General features: G+C 39.7%; 1 protein-coding gene across 1 annotated transcript in view; it reads left to right on the top strand.

Annotated features, from left to right (window-relative positions):
* The window catches only part of LOC124777842, a 56,276-nt gene that overhangs the window by 35,381 nt on the left and 4,318 nt on the right, over window positions 1-16,577 (top strand). Inside the window, exon 2 of the mRNA XM_047253378.1 lies at window positions 815-1,172. Coding sequence (XP_047109334.1) covers window positions 815-1,172 — 358 coding nt within the window. The remainder of the gene's footprint in view (window positions 1-814; window positions 1,173-16,577) is intronic.

Below are 16,577 nucleotides of genomic sequence, written 5' to 3'. Positions count from 1 at the left end.
GTGTGTGTGTGTGTGTGTGTGTGTGTGTGTGCAGAAGGAAATAGAGCATCCTAAACATAAGTGGATTACTTCGTAAGAGAGATGCCATGTGCAAGGAGTACTTTTTAAGATTTATTTTACGTATTTCTATGAACTACATTCTGATTGGGTTGCCTTATTTTAATACTACACTGTGATTGGCTGGAGAGAAGAGTGCAAGGAGGAAGGGCGGGACGTGTCACGTGACGACATCACAGGGGGCATGACTTTGTCGCAAATGTAAACAAAATGGGCCAGAACATCTAATGTCAACAAAGTATGCAGAAATCCCGGTAGGCTGAACTACTAAAACGTTAGCAATTACAACGAAATCTTGTTTCTCGTTTTAATTTGGACAGATGTCCCTAAGTGATCACATTTATTCAAAGCAATTGCACCGAGACATTGTGAGAGAGATATCATGTGCAAGGAGAACTTTTTAAGTTTATTTTATGTATTTCTTTAAACTACATTCTGATTGGGGTGCCTCATTTTAATACTACACTGTGACTGGCTGAAGAGGAAGGAGCGAGGGGGAGGAGTGGGGCTTATCATGTGATGACATCATACGGGGCGTGGCTTCGTCGCAAATGTAAACAAAATGGGCCAGTAACAAGCCCTGTAGGCTATACTACTAAAATGTTAGAAATTATAGTGAAATCTTCTTCTTTCTTTTAACTTGGAGAGGTGTCCCTAAACGATCACACGTTAATCACAGTAGCCGCAGGCAGTCATTGTGATTGGGCACAGTATCGTCCATACATTACTCACTTACCAGTCTCCCTTTGCCGTGCAGGTACCGCAACGTGGTCTGCCACAAAGACCTGTGGCCGAACAACATGCTGTTTGCAGAGGATGCACAGCGCGGGCTGTCGGTGCGGCTGGTGGACTTCCAGACGGCCAAACTGGCGCCACCGGCGTATGACGTGCTCAGCTTCCTGCACCTCAGTTCCATGCGAGACCTGCGGCAAGCGCACGGCCGCAGGCTGCTGGAGCTCTACCACCAGACACTGGCCGACGTGCTGCGCCAGCATGACCTCGATGTCGACTCCGTCCTGCCCTTGCAGGACTTCCTGCAATCCTGCGAGGACACCCGGCCGCTAGCTGTTATCGTCGCTGCATACGTTTTGCTGATCGTCATGATTCCTTTACAGGTACGAACAGCCACTTCATACGAGAACAATCCGTAACAACAACAAAACGCATCAAATTAATGTAAAGAATTGTGGCAAAAGGATGCTAGGTCCTAAAGTGACATTGAATCACATTTTCAAAAGGGAGTAAAGGTATCAGTCGTGTTTATAGCTTTTCCGTTGCCTGCGACAGTAGTTCTCAAACTTTTCTCATCCGAGCTCCCTATCACGATTAAAATTGTGCCAGCCCTCCCCCCCCCCCCCCCACCCCAGTCTATTTTATTAATAAAAATTAAGCATTTTTTGTATTTTATTTGCCTCATTCGGTGTCTTAACTAATTCAGTTTAGAAGGATTACACACAACAGAAACCAAACTACATGAATTTTTATAACGATAGTACAGAACGAACTGTTTGTCGCAATCATTTACTTAAAAACTTTGAAATGAACAATATTTATAATTCAGAAAACAAGGATTTCAATAGCATAAAAATTTAAATTACGAAGTTCAGTGTGACGGATGAGCCTGCTTTTGAGAAAAAATTTCTCAAGACGGATGTAAGAGCAGAAATTCGAAGTTCTTTGCTAACATTTAGCCTTGAATGTTAGTTCGACTCCCAAAGCAGAAAAGCCAGCCTCGCCTAAGTTTGTTGTTGCAAGGAATCAGGCTCTACATTGCATTTTCGTTCAGCGTTGGGAATTCCTTGCTGATATGTGTCCCAAACCCCAACAGAGACACTTCATTAAATTTATTCTTCAGTGAAGTATCACAAGAGAAATCAATGAGTTGTTCCTGCTCTTTTATACACTCCTGGAAATTGTCCCAGGAAGGGGAAACGTTATTGACACATTCCTGGGGTCAGATACATCACATGATCACACTGACAGAACCACAGGCACATAGACACAGGCAACAGAGCATGCACAATGTCGGCACTAGTACAGTGTATATCCACCTTTCGCAGCAATGCAGGCTGCTATTCTCCCATGGAGACGATCGTAGAGATGCTGGATGTAGTCCTGTGGAACGGCTTGCCATTCCATTTCCACCTGGCGCCTCAGTTGGACCAGCGTTCGTGCTGGACGTGCAGACCGCGTGAGACGACGCTTCATCCAGTCCCAAACATGCTCAATGGGGGACAGATCCGGAGATCTTGCTGGCCAGGGTAGTTGACTTACACCTTCTAGAGCACGTTGGGTGGCACGGGATACATGCGGACGTGCATTGTCCTGTTGGAACAGCAAGTTCCCTTGCCGGTCTAGGAATGGCAGAACGATGGGTTCGATGACGGTTTGGATGTACCGTGCACTATTCAGTGTCCCCTCGACGATCACCAGTGGTGTACGGCCAGTGTAGGAGATCGCTCCCCACACCATGATGCCGGGTGTTGGCCCTGTGTGCCTCGGTCGTATGCAGTCCTGATTGTGGCGCTCACCTGCACGGCGCCAAACACGCATACGACCATCATTGGCACCAAGGCAGAAGCGACTCTCATCGCTGAAGACGACACGTCTCCATTCGTCCCTCCATTCACGCCTGTCGCGACACCACTGGAGGCGGGCTGCACGATGTTGGGGCGTGAGCGGAAGACGGCCTAACGGTGTGCGGGACCGTAGCCCAGCTTCATGGAGACGGTTGCGAATGGTCCTCGCCGATACCCCAGGAGCAACAGTGTCCCTAATTTGCTGGGAAGTGGCGGTGCGGTCCCCTACGGCACTGTGTAGGATCCTACGGTCTTGGCGTGCATCCGTGCGTCGCTGCGGTCCGGTCCCAGGTCGACGGGCACGTGCACCTTCCGCCGACCACTGGCGACAACATCGATGTACTGTGGAGACCTCACGCCCCACGTGTTGAGCAATTCGGCGGTACGTCCACCCGGCCTCCTGCATGCCCACTATACGCCCTCGCTCAAAGTCCGTCAACTGCACATACGGTTCACGTCCACTCTGTCGCGGCATGCTACCAGTGTTAAAGACTGCGATGGAGCTCCGTATGCCACGGCAAACTGGCTGACACTGACGGCGGAGGTGCACAAATGCTGCGCATCTAGTGCCATTCGACGGCCAACACCGCGGTTCCTGGTGTGTCCGCTGTGCCGTGCGTGTGATCATTGCTTGTACAGCCCTCTCGCAGTGTCCGGAGCAAGTATGGTGGGTCTGACACACCGGTGTCAATGTGTTCTTTTTTCCATTTCCAGGAGTGTATTTACACTTGATACTCCAGGAGCAGTTTCGAACGGATTTTTCATCAAATTAAATTTATCAAAATCGCCATATTTTTCGAAGTGTTGCAAGATACTGAAGAAGACAGGCTTTTATCTACATTGAAAGTATCGGATTATCTGTGTCCTGTAACAGTGACACTAGATTAGGGAACATATCTAGCATGTCGCTTTCCATTCGGTTTTACCACGGGTCTAATTCCTTTATGAACACCTTCACTTTTTCGTTCCAACATTGCCTAATTACCTTGAAATAAAATGCTAAGAATATTTACTTTCTCAAAAAAGTCAGTGAGGAAAGCGATTTTCAGTAAAAAAAAATTCCGTTGTTGACACAGTCACCTAGAGAGTGACTTTTCTCCTTTAAAAGAAATATCTCATTCCTCAGTACAAACGTTCTTTTTGGCTTTTTTATCCCTTAAAAGCCATCGAACATTACTAAAACAGAGCAACTGAATGTGTCAGCATCCATCTCCTCACACTGCACTTCAAAAAGATGTTAATTTATAGAGTTTGCCTTAATAATGTTAACTGTTTCTATAACCGTTTGCAGCTCTTCATGAAGAGGCAGGCTCAGATCTTCAGCGGTCAGGCCTTTCGATGCACTGTATCATGCAGTGAGTCCATATTGCTTCAGGAGCTACAGTTTTAACTTTCGCTTGCAATCGGCCATGAATTCCAGACACTGAGCGAGTTTCAACTGTGCATACTCCAATGCACCTATTCCACTATATTTTAAAAAATTTAAAAAAAGTATCGATAATGTCGGAAAGGATTTGTGCTGTAGCTGTTTCCACTGTCGGCTTACAGAAAAGAAAGTTCTTTCGAATGTTAAAGTCATCAACGAAACGAACATTAACTATCAAATGAGCGTCTTTACGAATATCAATCGCTTCGCCCACATGAACTGCAAAACTGTTTTTACGCAATTTATCGATTAACTGCTCGAGTAAATTGTCAGAGATGTCTGAAGTTATTCTATGTACTGTACCACTAAAGATATGAATACATTTCAACTGTCGAGCAATTAAGTCATCAAACATTGATACTATATCAATCGCTACTACTAAAACTGGAGTTTCTGCAACCGTGTGCGGTTTCTTGCGTTTAGCAATCCTATGTGAAATCTGATAAGAGACTGAAACGGCCATGAAAGTCACATTCGTTGATTTAGCAAAGCTCTTCTGGGGAGAGGCAATAAAACATCTAGTTTTATCACAAAAATTATCTTAGGTTTCTCGTTAATTCAGGATGCCTAGTTGCAATATGTCTCTTCAACTTCTTAGGCTTCGTGCTATCAGTAGCTAAAATGGGTAAACAAATTACACACTAAGGACGTTCTTCACTACTGATTAGTTCTCATCATACCTTGTCGTTTTCGCATTTGGAGTATCTCCATCTCCTTCGCCAGCCGATAACAATTGGTGTCTTCATGTCTGTCACTAACCAGGCACTGCTTTATACTGCAGGCAAGTCTTCCTTGCAGAATCTGAAAGAAATGTGAGAGGATAGTCGAGATACACGAGCCAAAGTTGGCAATGCAAGCGATACTTAAGGGTAAAGTCACACCACAGCCAACAACGGAGAGGTACTCCCCTGACGGCCGACGTCACCCAGCGCGCCCGATCATTTCAAACAATGTTAAAAATTGACCGCGGTTTCACTGTCGTTGACCACGTCTGGAGTCAACACCGACGTCGGGCGAAATCCAATCTCGACCGACTGCATCTTCTTTGCTCGAACGGAAAGATAAACGTAAACTGTTTGTTGCTAATATTTTTTTTTAATATACCACGCCCCCCCCCCCCCCACTTCACCCCCCTGTATGTCGCTTCCCGCTGTTTCAGAACGCTGGCCTACATTTGTTGTGGTCTGGGCCACGGCCTTTGATATGAGAGTAGCACCAACACAGAACTGGAATGGGAACTTCCCTTTTCTTAATACTTTTATTTTGATTTTTGCTTTCGGCCAACACAGCAATTAATTTAGCAATCACTTCGGTTGCCACAGGTGACTGGTACCGCATGAACACCACACCCATTGCAACGTTTTCCAATACAATTTCGCAGCGTCATATTGTGTTTGCCAGCGATTCCATTTCTTCGCTGATACTTTCCCACGGTATTGACCAACAAGACTTTACAAGAATCTTTAATAAAGACAGTATGAGATCTTCTCGGATTCTCAGCCCAGTCGTAGCGTCATGTCGTGTTGTCGCAAAGTTTCACGAGTTTCCTATGTAACCTCCCCACAAAATTGTAAAAATATTCTTATTCAAATGATAATGGACATAGAGCTAAGTGTAACCTCCCAGCAATGGAATTTAATGACAATGACAATAAATGAAAAATAGCAATCTGAGCCATGTGTAAGCTCCCCACAAAAATGAAAGTCAATTCAATAAAAATGAAATCTCAGTGACAATGAAAACGCAAATAGACCGAAATGTCGATCTTAGGCCCTGTTCTTACCTCAGTAAAATTGCATCTGCTCTTATTTTTCGCCATAACTTGGAGGAAATGCATCGCAAAAATTCTTTGAACTTAAGTAAATTTTTTCTTTAAGGAAATGCATGGGAAACTTTCTTTCAATAAAATGTTTGTTTTGTTAAAATGCTTGGTTTGAAAACAAAATTATTATTGGGGCGATTCTTGAACAAATTAATTACACTTAAGATGCATTACATTATCAGATGAGCGCAATGCTGCTTCATTACCTTATTTAAAAAATATACCTCGTCCTGAATCTTGACCAGAGCCCCATGTCGACGCCCGCCGACTCCTCACACGCAACTCCCACTGTCTCTCGCGCGCTACTACATGCTCTCGCGACTCGCTACGTACAACTGAACTCTCTCGCAACTCGACCGCAACTGCACCTGCCGACTCCCTACATGCAACTGCACTCTCGCGCGGTCAAGCGCAGACTAGCAACGATAAATAACTCTCTGGTCAGAGATTCTGTCATGCCTCGCCATCGCTGTACTAAATACATACGCGTTTCATAACCCTCCACTTGGGGGGCAAAAATTTGGCAGCGATGGTGAGTCATTTGGACTTGCCATGAGCAACCAATTTTTTCTCAACTAATTAACTTTACAATTACAGCATATATACAGATATAGAACATGAAGAAAATATGGTGCACATGCATCAAGTACAAAATATATTAGACAATGACAAAATGTGAGTACAAAACATATTAGCAAATCAAAAAAGTATATATACAAATTATTTGATAGATAACAAAAGCGCACACGCACTGAAAAACTCTTTAGCATTTTCGTAACAAATAAACGCAATGGTAAAAAATCATGTTGACAGGTGGCATAAGTGCACATGCACTGCAGATGAGAATATATCAGCAAATCACAAAATGTATTAATAAATGGCAAAAGTGCACACGCACTGTAGTACTCTCTAGTATTTTTCTACAACAAACAAACAAATCAAGGAGTGTAATAAAGTGCACATGCACTATAGAAGTCTTTAGTAATTTCGGGATAACTGATCTTATTAACAAATGAAAGGAAGTGCACATGCACTGTATATGACTTTTTCATTTTACAAGAATTAGGGAAGGAATAGGAAGGATTGCGTCATGGTTGTAGCACTTAGGTTGCACGCAGCTGCACTGAAAGTCCATATCTTTCCACAGAAATACAACACCAAGTGAGACAATTTGCAGTTCTTTTCCCAGAAGCATTTATCAGCGTATCCAAGACACTGAAATGTCGTAGTAATATTCCCTGCTATCATTTTGGCAGTACATCAGGTACACCAAACAGTGGGACCATAATAACCTCTTCATCGCTCACGGTGGTGGACAGCATGTCGTGTCAACACCACGCTCTTACATGGCACACCAACGTAGAATTAGTGCAAAAACCAAATATAGTGCTCCATGATCATGAGGATGGACAGGACAAATGGATATTGCAGCAATTCAGGGTAGTTAGCTCAGAAGGTGAAGGACATTAAGTCACATAGTAGTCTTCATTGAGAATTACATTAGTAGTTTTCGGCATTCATAGCCCAGTTATTGAACATTTCTGTACCATGTATTTAGTATTACAGAATAATGTTCATGAGTTATCTATTTACATAGAGCCTTGGCACTTATTGGCCAGTTATAAACCATCAGAAGTCATCATTGAAAATGAGAGTCAATTATTGGCATAGCATTAACATAATTCATTTAGTTATACTAATTATTGGCACTCAGTGGCCAGTTACAAAACATCAAAAGTCATCATTGAAAACAGGAGCTACTGAATGGCATAGTATTAACATAATTCATTTAGTTACACTAATTATTGGCACTTAGTGGCCAGTTACAAAACATCAAAAGTCATCATTGAAAACAGGAGCTAATGAATGGCATAGTATTAACATAATTCATTTAGTTATACTAATTATTGGCACTCAGTGGCCAGTTACAAAACATCAAAAGTCATCATTGAAAACAGGAGCTAATGAATGGTATAGTATTAACATAATTCATTTAGTTACACTAATTATTGGCACTCATTGGCCAGTTACAAAACATCAAAAGTCATCATTGAAAACAGGAACTAATGATTGGCATAGTATTAACATAATTCATTTAGTTACACTAATTATTGGCACTCAGTGGCCAGTTACAAAACATCAAAAGTCATCATTGAAAACAGGAGCTAATGAATGGCATAGTATTAACATAATTCATTTAGTTATACTAATTATTGGCCAGCAAGTATTGAATAGTACAAAACATTGTTCATCATTCAGTATTATTCAGAACTCTCTTAAATGGGTAGCATTATTTGGAACTGGTGATACAGACTTTTTTTTGTTAGCAATGCATTGCTTTGGGTAATTATAAGGGAAAGCAAGAAGAGAAAAAGAAAAAAAATTTGCTTCTGGGTTGTTCCTGTAAATGAAAAATGTGTAACGTCATTCGTCATGAGTCAGCTGTAGCAAGGTTATGAAACAAAGAAGTATATGTGATCACATTTATAAATGATAGACACAACTGGGTAAAAAAAATGCAAGTACTAGTATAGGTTTAATAAATAACAAGTTTAGTAAGTATCATGAAAAGCTTCTCCTGAAAAAAATACAAAATGGATTATTGAGCTGAAAGAAGAAACGCATACTATGCTGAAAAGTAGTGAACTTCGAATTAACAGGTAGTGAAGTGTGTATAAAAAATGTGTTCCATAGCTGTCCTTTCCAAAACCTTCAGTCATCATACCATACGATATAAAACATACTGTCAAAACAAACTGCAACAAATACTTAAATAACTACATAGCATAAATACATAAACTTCAACATCATCCTCATCTGTAAAGAAAAAAACTTCATTATCCATATTATCATAACTTCATTATTATCAGCACCTGTAAAGAAAAGCTTCATTATTCATAGTAGTATATTCTTCATCATTACTCTTCATCAGCATTCATTATCATCTGCAAAAAAAATCGCTTCATTACTCATTACACAACTATCCTTATCACTAGCATATTTCATCACTAAAACTAAGATGTGTAGTTCTGTCTGACAGCCTGCATCAATCGCCTTGTATTCTGAAAGAAAAAATTAGTTAAGACTGCTATTCTATGATGTGTAGTATATTCTTGTTAATGCTTGTTAATTCTGATCCATTTACTCTTCCTCATAAGGTTTTTGTATCTTCTTTTGTCTATTCCATAGTTGAAATTCCCATTTCTGTTTAATTTATTTCCTTTACAAGTTATTTCTTTCTGAAAATAATGAACAAAGATTAATGTCTTGCATTTTACATCATATACTCACTAAATAATGACTGGTTTATGGTGACACAATTAAGCATACAGCATAACATGACAGAAAACGTAATATGTCAAAAGAATAGACAGTGTTCAAAGGCAAAAATGTACAGAGAATGCAGCAGCAAATAAAGAAAAATGTAAAACAGTCACGATGTTGAGATATCATAGGGCAAAAAATGTCAAAGTCAACTGGTGTGTGTTATACCTTAACTATTTCACAGTGCATACAAACAAAACATGAAAACAATCGTACATACATAAGAAAGACAAAATGTGACGTTCGTTGTGTTCAGCTTGTATGTAGTGTAGTTAATAGAGGCGAGAATTAAAGACTTTAATGGAGAGAGAATTTGATAAAATTAATACGTCACTACATAGAATTGCATAATCATTCATAAAATACGTAAGTTTGTCTGGAATAATATGCACGGTCTGATGTGTAACGACAAGAAGAGCGACCTGCTAACCTTACCTTGCCGGGCACTTGCCAAGAAAAAAAATACGATAGTCATCAATAATTAGTCACATAAATATAATTGCATAAGTGGTCATAAGTGGCATCATAGCACGTTAAATCATAAAGTGGTTTCATTCAATAAAGGGTTTAATGTTCGACACATGGTGGTTGCCCTTACTTTTCCTGGTTCTCAAAGTTTCGACGTGTACAACATTGGGGTGAGGAATGCTGCGAATCCGATATGGACCTGCGTATAGACGTTCAAATTTACTGCACTTACCTTTTATTCTGCTGGATAAATAGTGTGTACGTACTAATATCTTCTGTCCAATGTGAAAGTCACGGCGTGTACAAACCTGTTTTTGCTGTCTTCTCCGGCGCTCTGCGGCACGTTTGAGGTTGTTCAGTGCAATGTCAATTATTTCTCGGTGTCGTAGTCGACGAGATGTAGGAAATGTTACTAATACTTTAATTTTGTTAGATGGTTCAACATTTTTCAGTATAACAGACGGAGATAGCATAGTGGATTCATTTGGAATGGAATGAATTACATCTTGGAATGAGAATATGTGTATGTCCCAATCAATATGTCTTTTGTGGCAGTATATTCTACACAGTTTACCAATTTCTTTCATTAATCGTTCACAGGGCTTCGAAGAAGCATGGTACTTGGATATATAGATCGGAGAAATGTTTCTAGCTCGTAACATGCGTGTCCATATAGCAGAACGAAATTGTGATCCATTGTCAGAAATTACTTTCATCACATGCCCTACATGAAATAGAAAATGTTTTACAAATGCTTTCGAAACAGTTTTAGCAGTAGCTTTGCGTAACGGAGTGAAAGTAACAAATTTTGAAGTGAGTTCAACAGCGATGCAGTCTGGAACCGCAAGACCGCTACGGTCGCAGGTTCGAATCCTGCCTCGGGCATGGATGTTTGTGATGTCCTTAGGTTAGTTAGGTTTAACTAGTTCTAAGTTCTAGGGGACTAATGACCTCAGCAGTTGAGTCCCATAGTGCTCAGAGCCATTTTTTTTCAACAGCGACAAAGATGTAGCAAAAACCTCTATTAGTTCTCGGAATTGGACCAAAAATGTCTACTGCGCCCATATGTCTTAATTTAACAGGTATAATGGGATATGATGGAGGAATATGTGAAGTTGTGTCTGACTTAGCTTTCTGGCAAATTTTACATGACGCTAAAACTCGTCGTATACGTTTCTCCATGTTGGCAAAATAACAGTTCTGTCTCAGTATAAGAAAACATTTTCTGGCTCCGTAATGTAATGTAAATGAGTATACCATATTAATTTGTTAACCAGTTCGTCAGGAATGCATAATAACCAATAGTTGCTGTCAGGATGAGAGCGGCGAAATAGAATGTCATTGCGTACAGTGTAATGGTTTCTAATCGTAACATTATTCTTATTTTGCCAGAGGTGTTTAATTTATTTCCACACGTTGTCTTTATTTTGCTCTTTTGCTATGTCCTGTAATGACGATGAAATAAAATTTTCAAATGCAACTTGCTGAATGTACATGACACTGAAATTTGCTTTGCAGAAGTTGGTTGCTACGTCTTGCTGATTGTTGCTGATAGAACGCGATAGTGCGTCTGCTATAACATTTTTTGTGCCAGGAATGTGAACAATCGTAAAATTAAATTCCTGTAAATAAAGTTCCCATCTGCTTAATCTGTCGTGAGTGAATTTAGCCGAAAGTAAGAATTGTATAGCTCTATGGTCTGTTTAGACGGTGGTATGTCTGCCATAAAGAAAGTGCCGAAAGCTCGTAAACGCCCGTGCAACACATAATGTTTCCAGTTCTGTAACGGAATAATTTCGTTCAGCAGGCGACAAGATGCGGCTTGCAAATGCGATGTTTTTAATTACTGTAGAGCCAACTTCTTCAATTTCTTGAAAAATATGTACGCCTAAAGCGGTGTTAGAACTGTCGGTCGCAATGGAAAAATTTCTGGTAAGACCTGAGTGCGATAAAAGTGGAGCATTCAACAAGGCTTGTTTCAGGTTCATGAATTCAGAATGTGCTTGCTTATCCCAGGACCAAATAGCATTTTTACCTGTTAATTGGCATAATCTAGGTGTGTGTAAAGCAGAGTGATGAATAAATTTGCGAAAAAAGTTAATTAAGCCCAAAAAACTGCGTAATTGTTTCTTTGTCGTAGGAACAGTAATGTCACGTAGAGCTTGAAGTTTTTCCGGATCAGGCGCAATGCCTTCTGCTGAAATTACGTGTCCAAGAAATTTTATAGAAGTTTTCCCAAAGTGCGATTTACTGAGATTAACTGTAAGTCCTTGTGCATGAAAAGTTTGCAACAGTTGTTCTAGAATCATATTGTGTTCAGACCAGTTAGCTTCTGCGATAAGATTGTCGTCTACGTACGTCGTAATTATGTCCTTAAGTTCTGTCGGAAGTATTGTGTTCAAACCGCGAATAAAAGCTGCAGAGGAAATAGTTGAGCCGAACGGTAATTTACAAAATTGATAAAAGTCACCAAAACAGAGAAAAGCTGTGTACTTTCTGCAATTCGGATGAAGTTGAATTTGCCAAAATCCCGATTTCAAATCTAATGTAGAATAAATAGCAGTACCGTGAAATTTCTGTAGAAGTTCTTCTAATGTCTGTGGTCGATCTGTTTCATTAATAATAATGTCATTAATGTGACGTGAATCAAGTACGAGGCGAAGTGAGCCATCTTTTTACTTAACAATATGCAGCGGGTTTATGTACGGACTAACTGCCGGTTCAATAATTCCTTGGTCGAGGATATCTTGCAATTCTTTCTTAACCTGTTCCCTATGAATATACGGAATGGTATAATGCTTGGCTTTAAATGTGTCGTGCTGTTTGACTCGAAATTCATACATAAATCCGGACATAGTACCAGGAATGTTGTCGAAAACTGGAGCTTGCTGTAGTTGCGTGCGTTCATCGTCTGTATTTGCACTGCTTTGTTTAACTTTATCAGAAATCATCTGCATTACGTCGTAGTCAGCTTCGTCTGGAGTGTTATAGTTATTTACGTACGTATCCGTGAACAATGTGGAATTACAGTCTATGCTACGTGATACGGAAATGACCTCTGTACGATTAATTGTTCGTTCTTCTGCAGATAATGAGTGCTGAAATTCTAAAGCCAATTGTACATTTTCGTCCTTCAACATTAAATAGGAATTCTGAAAATTAACCGCTGCGTCGTGTTGTACGAGAAAATTAGTACCTAAAATAACGTCTGTTGGCAATAAAGGAACAATCCAAAAATCTGAGTGATAAGTATGACCTGCAATACAAAATGATAAATGTGTCTGTAATTTAACGTCCACTCCTTTACTCGATACTGCTCCTTTTACTTTCGTTTTGCCTAATGGTAATGTGGGATAGGTATTCTCTTTGTCACACTCGTTGAAAGTTTCTTCATTTATTACTGACATAGGTGATCCGGAATCGATTACTGCTGAAAATTTCGATGAACCAATTTTAATTTCGATGACAGGATGTGAAATAATTTTTTGAACAACTGGTCTTTCCTGCAAAAGAGTGTCTCGTATGTCGACAAAAGTAATAACATTTTCGTGAATAACATTCTGCGTGTCAAAAGTAGCGCTAGCGTTGCTGGAAGATGTGACCTGTACAGTATCTAGTCAGATTCTATCTGACGTGTTATTATTATCTGGAGGATGTTGCGGCATTTCTACTATTTGAACTGTTCTATTACTTCTTCCAGACGTGTTACGCTCTGGATGATACCTACTGTCGGGTTCATTCATGAGAATATGTTCTTGTGGATAATTTTGCTGTTGGTATGACCGATTGTTGTTAGATGTATGCTGAAAAAATTGTCCTCATTATTTTTACGTCTGTCGTAATAGTCATTCCTATACGGTGCATTGCGATAGGAATTGAAATACTGTGTTTTCTGTACGTAGTTGTTCCTTTGCTGCCGTGCGTTACTATTTGTTGTACCAGGGACTATACGTCCACGCAGCGAAACATTAAAGTTAGGTTGACCTTGTGCATTACATTGTTGGTTAGGTATGCTTACCGGCTGCCTTTGATGCTGTTGCGGAGAAAAACGTCTATCGTTACTAAAATGTGGTTCTTCTTGCTGTTAATTTTCTCGATACTGATAATCAAAATTTTGTCTGATACCAAAGTTCTGTTGGTTGTCGTTCCTAAAGCGTCTGTTACCTTTGCTATTGAAATTACGTGATTGACCGTAATTACTGTAAGTCTGTTGGCCTTGGTTGTTATGTGAAAAATTTCTGTTTATGAAGGAATAATCTGATCGCTGCACTTCTAAAAGCTGCAGCAGATCCCTGAATGCCGAAATTTTTTCTTTTTGCTGACCTGTTAAAAGTGACACTCTTAATGATCGTGGCAATTTAGAAATGCATAATTGAATGAGTGCAGATTCACTATATGGTTCAGTTAAGTACTGGTTTTGTTGGACCATATGCTCAAAAAATTGCGTCACACTGGGAAAATTGGAGTTCTCATAATTTGGCAAACTAATTAGTTGATCTTTAACTCCGCGCTGTGTCGTCTTCGACCAGTACGCTGACAGAAAAGCATTCTGAAATTCTTCTACCGAGTAACATTGCCTCCCGATCGGTCTCATACGAGTTGCCGGCTCGCCTTCCAAAAAACTGCAAATAAATTCAAGTTTGTGCGTTACGGGCCAAGTCGGTGGAAAAGCAAAGCTAAATTGTTGTATCCAATCCAGGGGGTGAATCTGTGTTCTATCGTTTTTAAATACTTTAAATTTTCTCACTGACTGAAAATGTTTGTAATCAAAATTATCGTCTCTGTATGACGCAACAGGTTCATGATTGTATGAGAATCTATTGAACTGTGGTTGTTCGGAATCTAAGTCCCGTACTCTCTTTTGATTACCCAAATTATACGCGCTGCGTGAGTCTGACAAATGTTCGCAAAGTGGCATCTGCAGTGATGTGTTATTAACTGAAATATTTTTCATCTCTGTTACTTCTTCCTGTAAACACGAAAATTTTCTACGCAACGTGTTATTAGACGAATCGATCTCATTAATTGTCTGCTGCAGATTTTGAAATTCAGGTGTTTGATTAAATGAAACCAGTGAGGTATCGTCTGATTTGCTGTCATTATTACTTTCAATAACATCAATACGACTGGCCAATTCATCACATTTTTCAGTCAGTATTTTTACCCGATCATCGGTTTTAGTATCAGAGGCATTAATCTCTTTTTACAATTTACGTGTAGTTTCGTTCACTTTTTTAACGTCAGCTTTGACGACATCGGAATCCTGTGTTAGTTCTAATTGTTCGAGTCTGTCGGTCGCTGTTTGAAAATCTGTTGTGTATGTATCTGTTTTCGATTTAAGATCGGAAATTTCGTCACGTAATTCTGTGTTCGACTGTTTGATGGTATTAATTTCGTCGGACACTGTAGCAATATTGTTGTCTACTTATGTCTTTGCTTTCGCGAACAATTTACGTTTGTCTTCCTGTCTCTGTGCAGTGATTGTTTCCATGACTTGACGTTTTACTTTATTTTGATCCTGAATAAATTTGCGGAAACGCGTATCACTGTTTTGTATGTGGTGATTAAAACGTTCGTCAATCTGAGTGTTTTGTTGGTCGAATTTCGCGTCAATCCTTTTATCCATTGTGCGCGAAAGTTCTGCTGTCATTGCTTTAAACTCGTCACGTAATTGTGTAGCTTTTTCAGAGCATTGTTTAGCGACTCCGCTAATTTCGTCTCTAAGTGTTTCTGTTGCAGCTGTTTGCATTTCCCTTAATTCCTGAGCAACAGACCTAATTTCTTCGCTACTTTTTCTTGAACAAGCCTCAATTTCCTCGCGTAACTGTTCCTTAGTATCATGACACTGCGCGGCAACGGTTGTAATCTGCTCGCTAAGCTGTCTGGAATTGTTGTCTAATTTTTCATTAAGGCTATCATGTTTTTCATTAAGCTGTTTGATCTGTTCACTAAGCTGTCTGGAATTGTTGTCTAATTTTTCATTAAGCTTGTCTTGTTTTTCACTCTGTTGTCTGAAATTTTCTTTAAATTGTTTGTTATCTTCATTAAGGTTGTCTAATTTTTTATTAAAGTGTTGTTTAAGATTTTCACTCTGTTATTGTAGCAATTTTGCTATAATTTGTTCCAAGTCAAAATTAGCATTTCTATTCTCTGTGCTGTTTAGTGCCATACCTGCGATTGTCGCGTTCTGTGTGACCATTTGGTCATTCTGTAATTTACAAAATTGTTTGCCAGTCAAATTTACACTGTCGGTCACTATTTCGGAATTAAATAAATCCATCCTACTTTGTGTATCCTGTTCATTTTCATTAGACACATTTGTCTGTTCATCACGTGAATCTAGTAAACCGGTTGTGTTAAGCTGGGCAGCGCTCATGACAATAGAGCGCCCCGCGTCATCAATTGTCGTCAAACCAACAGAGGAGACAATTGAGTTCGTTTGTTCATCATTAAGATAAAAATCATCATTAGTGGTTGGAACGCACTGATTGTTAGTGAACGCAGGATTGTCATCATTACACTGCGTGTCACAAGTACTATCGGTGAAGTTGTTTAAGTCGGTAATTTCATTCATAATATCTCGCGATACACTATTCACAGTCTTCGGCGGCATTTTTACAATAGTCACAATTATTCACAAAACAAATAAGCACAATGCAAAAACAACACACAAATACAACAGAGAGCAACGAATTGCCGATGATCTGTGGAAGAAAATCACAAAATTAGTAAAAGCGTTGCGCCAAATGCTAATTATATTTAAGCAAATAAGAGCAGATATCTGACTATTTCTTAGAAGATTCCCAAAGAAATACGATCCTGGCCGGATGTCGCCAAGTGTAACCTCCCCACAAAATTGTAAAAATATTCTTATTCAAATGATAATGGACATAGAGCTAAG

This window comes from Schistocerca piceifrons, chromosome 2 (assembly GCF_021461385.2).
Source record: "Schistocerca piceifrons isolate TAMUIC-IGC-003096 chromosome 2, iqSchPice1.1, whole genome shotgun sequence".
Taxonomy (NCBI): Eukaryota; Metazoa; Arthropoda; class Insecta; order Orthoptera; family Acrididae; genus Schistocerca; species Schistocerca piceifrons.
Note: the sequence above shows the minus strand (reverse complement) of the source record. Positions and strands in the feature narration are given on the sequence as shown.